Source organism: Terrapene carolina, unplaced genomic scaffold (assembly GCF_002925995.2).
Source record: "Terrapene carolina triunguis isolate 2854851 unplaced genomic scaffold, T_m_triunguis-2.0 Scaffold833, whole genome shotgun sequence".
Taxonomy (NCBI): Eukaryota; Metazoa; Chordata; order Testudines; family Emydidae; genus Terrapene; species Terrapene triunguis.
The window spans coordinates 3,235,755-3,241,301 of NW_020665184.1; the positions used below are offsets into that span (position 1 = coordinate 3,235,755).

The following is a 5,547-nucleotide window of genomic DNA, read 5'->3' on the forward strand; positions in this document are numbered from 1 at the left end:
AGCGCTGGGAGCCCCTCGGGGAGGTGGAGTACCTGCAGCGCTGGGAGAGCTCTCTCCCAGCGCTGGCGCGCGACCACACTCGACCAAAGCGCCGCGGGAGCGCTTTGAAGTTTCGAGTGTAGCCACGGCCTTAGTATATTTGGTCAGTTCCTGGAGAAAGGAATTCACAAAGTTAAGTGCCCAATCAAGAAGCACTTAAGGAACAATGCATCTTGGAATGCTCCAATCCAGATAAGAAGCCTTCCTGCAGACATTCAAGATACCATGTGGGCAATAGCTTTTGCCTGTAAAAACTGTGAGTCATGCATGGACATGTGACTTGCCCAGGTGACTCCAAAACTCCACCTTTTTGAGCTGGACTTTGCATAGGAGGGAGGAGGGGGGTCTCCACCCACAAGAGAAGGTCTATTTAAGCCCGTGGGAGACCCCACCATTTTGTCTTCAGCTGGCTAAAGAGAGAGCCTCTCCACCCCCAAGGATACCTGAAAAAAACTGGAACAAAGGACAGTAACCGGGGGGGGGGGGAGTGATTGCTGGATCCAGACTAGCAGGAGACTAGTCTGTAAAAGGAACCTTACTGGAACTGGTGAGGTGTTATTCGTATTCAGCAACAGAGGGTCCTGTGGCACCTTTAAGACTAACAGAAGTATTGGGAGCATAAGCGTTCGTGGATAAGAACCAGTTTCTTAGACATAGACTTGCGTGTTCTATTTTATTTTACTTGGCAATTCACTTTGTTCTGTCTGTTACTACTTGGAACCACTTAAATCCTACTTTCTGTATTTAATAAAATCACTTTTTACTTATTAGTTAACCCAGGAGTATGTATTAATATGGGGGGGGGGGGCAAACAGCTGTGCATATCTCTCTATCAGTGTTATAGAGGGCGGACAATTGATGAGTTTACCCTGTATAAGCTTTATGCAGGGTAAAGTGGATTTATTTGGGTTTAGACCCCATTGGGAGTTGGGCATCTGAGTGTTAAAGGCAGGAACACGTCTGTAAGCTGCTTTCAGTCAAGCCTGCAGCTGTTAGGGGACATGGTTCAGACCTGGGTCTGGGTTTGCAGCAGGCTAGCAGGTCAGGCTCGAACCAGGCAGGGCACTGGAGCCCTAAGCTGCCAGGGCAGGAAAGCAGGGGCAGACGTAGTCTTGGCACATCAGGTGGCAGCTCCCAGGGGGTTTCTGTGACTCAACCCATCTCAGCGGCTTCCTGATGTTTGCAGACAACATGGCTGCATCGCTCGTCCCCCCAGAGCCTCAGCAAGGATGCGCCCCCTTCCCTGAGCAGCCGGCCTGAGCCCTGGGCCTCTAATCAGCAAGGGGAAGGGCTGGGCTCTGCCTTGGCTGCCTATGCTGGGCCGTGACTTCCCAGACTACTGAACAATGAAGGGGCAAGGGAGGAAGTTCACTGACCGGATCAGCTGGGAAGGGAGCCAAGGGGTATACGCTGTCAGCCCTGCTCAGTGCCAGGGCCCTCTATAGACACAGAGCGAGACGAGACAGCCCCTGCCCCTGCCCCAAAGAGCTCCCAGGCTAAACAGCCCACGGGTGGGCTGAGGTCCCTCAGGACTAGGATCCACCCACTAGGCTATGCTGCCTCCCGCGTTAACCCTGGCTCTGGCACCAGCATGGAACAAGCCGAGTTCCTTCCAGTGTCCCCCGGGGGGTGCCGCCCTCTGCGCACAGCTGTCCCGGTGGAAGGGCTCTTGTGATGCCAGCTCTCCCCAGTGCCCCTTCCGGGTGTCCGCCAGCCTTTCTCCCCCACAGAGGGTGAGCGGGTGACATGCTGACTCGATGCCCCGGGACATTCCTCACCTTGCGCCCTGGCGAGGGGGGGAGTGATGGGGAAGCAGCCGCCCGTGCTTGGCCAGCTAGCGAAGGGCGGCTGGAGCCACTGTCATGGGAAATTTACCTGAACCAACACCACTGCCCAGAGCCACTGGATCCCTGCAGCTCCTCACCGGGCGTTAGATTCACAGCGCCCAGGGCCTGCCCTTTGAGGCTGTGCTAGGAGCCGAGCGAGCTCTCAGTGCCCTGCTGAGCGTGTGCGCAGTGGCGCCGAACCAGGCCAGACGTGGGGGGGTTTTCACAGCCACAGCACAAGGCCCGTCCGAGGGCGAGGGCTTCTCCATTGAACAGCTGCAAGGTTTTTTAGCACAGCACAAGCAATGTATTTCTGCCTAGTCTCCCTCTCAAACACTTCTGCCGAGTCTTTCACCACAAAGCCCAGCCCGGAGCAGACCTGGCCCGGGAATTTCAGCCGGAAAGGTTAAAGTCTGGCAAAGGTAGACGCATGGGAAACCGGGGAGCGCCTGGCAACATTCACTAGCAGCACCGCAACCTGCCCCCCGTCCCATAGTCTCTGTGCATCTCCTGTCTGAGCGGCCGTCGCTTGGCACCACGCCGCTGCCCACTGCCTGGCTCAGCTCTGCCGTCTGCGCTATGGGGAAGCGTCTTCAGCAGAATTCAAGCTGCCTCCCTCTTCTGGGGCGTCTTCTGCGCTGGCCTGCACCATCTCGAAATCCGTCCGGCTTGGCGTTGCTTCCCCGGGCTCTGGCCTTGCCGCTCTCCGGGTCCTGCCCCGCCGAGCCAGCCCCCAGGCCAGAATGCCCAGTAGCATGGCCGGGACGGTGGCGATGGCAGAAATTGCGATGATTTTAGCCGTGGGGCTCTCTGGAAAAGGAGACAGAAAAGGGTTAAATTCCCTCCCCACAAAACCCCCCGGAATTTCCCCAGCGGGGTCGGTAAATGATGTTGGTAAAGAAATAAAATGAAACTACGGCCCCGGTGTTTTCACTGCGGCCCCCGGTCGGGGCCGAGACCATCCGGGCTCGAACCCCAGGAATTCGGGAGGAATCTCGCTTCCGCTGGGCTGCCGGGGAAGATCCTGGGCCATGCGAAGGGAACGTGGCGTTTGTCCAACTCTGAGCGCCCAGCCTGCCTCGCACCAATGGATTTAGGGCTGGATTGAAAAGAGATTTCGGTGCCTACAGATGCAGATAGGCACCTAGCAGCTGCAAAGTGCCCAACCTTCCTGGGTGCCTAGCGCCCAGAGAACCAATGGGAGTTAGGAGCCTACCTGTTCTGGTAATTTTCAAAATCCCACTAGGCACCTGGCTGGATCTTTAGGTGCCCAAATCCCTTTACAAATCTGACCCTCCTTTCATGCAGGGGGTTTCGCCCGGCACAACGGGGCCCCCGATCTTGGCCGGGGTTGTTCGGTGTTTCCACAAGCAGGTGTGAGACAGTCCAGAGAGGCGGCTGGGCCTCGGGCACGGTCAGGCAATACCCACTCTCGGAGACGGAACGTTTTTCCATTCGCGATTTGTTTTAAACGTACATTTAACCAAACTAACCCTGAATTTTTCCACACATTTCCTGTGAAAAGCACCTGGCTTTGTGCAACCAGCTGCAGCCGACCCATAAACCTCTGTACGTGCTGAACCCACTGGCCGGGGGCACCGCCGCAGGGCGTTAGCGTGGGTCACGCAGCTTTCTCCCGGGGGCCAACAGCCTGGGCCTGGCTTTAGAGCGGGATTCCCTGCCTGGCTCCCTCCATCCGTTCTGCGGTTGGGGGGAGAGGAGCACTTGACCCACGTCCCGATAAATGTGTGACTTGAGCTGCCAGCACCGGCCCGGCGTGAGCCTGAACTCACCGGCCTCCTGGAGCTCCACCGCAGAGGAGCTGCTTTGCAAGAGTGGCCCGTGCGGTGCCAGGTCCAGGGCTGCGTGGCAGGTGATCTCCTGCCCGTGGTCCCATCGCCGAGGGGTGATCTCCTGGGTCACCGTGACGTCGTCGGGTCCGGTCCGGGTGCGGCTCTGGAAGGTCTCCGTGTGCAGGGTCCGTCCCCCCTGGCGGAGGGTCACGCTGAGGTGTGTGACGGGAGCCACCTTCAGAACCCGGCACGTCAGGTTATAGGCCCGGCCCAGCTCCAGCTCCGGGAGCGGCTCCAGCACCACCCGCTCCGGCGCCTCTGGAATGACAGACATGGAGCCACGGGCAGCCTGAGGGCAGGAATCCAACACGGGGACCGGCCCAGCCCCGTCCCCAGGGGAACAAGAGCCCAGCTCCCAGCTCCCTCGCCATGGGAGGCCCTGGGGCCCGAGGGGGGAGCTGGTGCTGCGAGTGCCTGGCACGCCTCGTGCCCGCGTGCAGAGTGGCAGGGGGCTTTCACTACAGCACCTCAGCCGTCAGCGGCCTCACCCCCGGCCAGGCACCGCCCGCCCGGGCCCCTTCCGTAGGGAGCAGCAACCTCCAAAGTCTAGAAGCCTCCAGGCCTGGCCGGGAGCCCCGGGCTGGTCCTTCAACCCCGGCTGCTCCCACCTTCGCCCTCCGCAGGCCCTGCCCTCCCCCTGCCCCCCGGCCTTGGGGCTGTGGCTCCTCCCGACTTCGGCAGCTGCTCCCGCCTGGGCTGCGTTTCAAACTGCCCCCGGCTCTCCCCTCCGGGCAGCTCCTATCTCGCTTCTCCAGACAGGAGCCGCCCAGCTCCCTGTGGCGCTGCCATCCGCTGCGCCCCAGCGGCACCGCCCAGAGCCATGCAGCCGGCCCGGCGCATGGCGAGGGGCAGCCCAGGCCTGGAGGGTGCAGCCTGTGCCCGCCTTGCTGCGAAGGAGGACGCAGCCGAAATCCGTCTGCCAAACGCTGCCTGTCCCTGGGCCGTTGCAGAACCTCCCGCCCACGCCCCCGGGGCTGGCTGACAACTCCCACATTGGACCTGAACTGGGGAGGGCCTGGCAGGGGCGATTCACCTACCTCTGGGGGTGGCCTCTCCTGTAAGAGACCCCAGGACTCCGCGAAGAGCAGGGGATGCGCCCCAGGAAAGCCGCCCCCGGGCCCTGCCCAGGAGCCTCGTTCTGTGAGTCACGTACGATAAACCGACATGTTCACGGCCGCTGTTTGCCACTCTCCAGGGCAGGGGAAGTAGCACTGAGGAGCCGACGCTGAAGGTCGGTTAATTGGATCCCGTAGACCCGGGTGCTGCTGAAAGGCGCCGCTGGGGGAAGAGCCTGGCAGGTGCATCCCCGTGCCCCAGGCCGGCTGAGCTCTGCCCCGGAGGGGACCCTGCTGGCGGCGAGAGCCAGGCTCAGTCTCGCTGACCGGCCGGCAGGGGCTCAAAGTGGGACAGGGGGTTGGGATGTGGATTCCTGCCCTGCCAGGAGCCGGACTGAGCCCCACCAACTCCTCCCACCCAACGGCTGCCAGGGGGTAACTCCACGCAGGTGCTGCCTGGCTTAATGGAGCAGAGCCAGTGTCCCCAGAGGGGAAAGGCCCGTGTCCCATTCTCTGCCCCCTGAGCCAGCCAGTCCCCTGCCCTAGGGCCAGAGCACAGCTTTGTACCCTAGTTTCTGCCAGCGACTTTTCCCTTTCTCTAGCTCTACCCTGCACCAGAAAGTGTCAGTGGCACAAAGCCCCCCCAGACCCACTGCAGCTGGGAGCCAGCGGCACTTACGGTAAGCGGAGATGTTTGCATACGTCACCGTCGTATTTCCACCGCAGGTGAAGTAGCACTGAGGGGACGACACCCACTCCGTGATATTGGTTAGG

At 60.7% G+C, this 5,547-nt stretch overlaps 1 protein-coding gene across 1 annotated transcript in view; it reads right to left on the reverse strand.

Moving 5' to 3' along the window:
- ICAM5 (intercellular adhesion molecule 5) overlaps positions 1-5,547 on the reverse strand; it is a 23,051-nt gene that overhangs the window by 14,978 nt on the left and 2,526 nt on the right. The window contains exon 3 of the mRNA XM_026660618.1: positions 3,659-3,976. Coding sequence (XP_026516403.1) covers positions 3,659-3,976 — 318 coding nt within the window. The remainder of the gene's footprint in view (positions 1-3,658; positions 3,977-5,547) is intronic.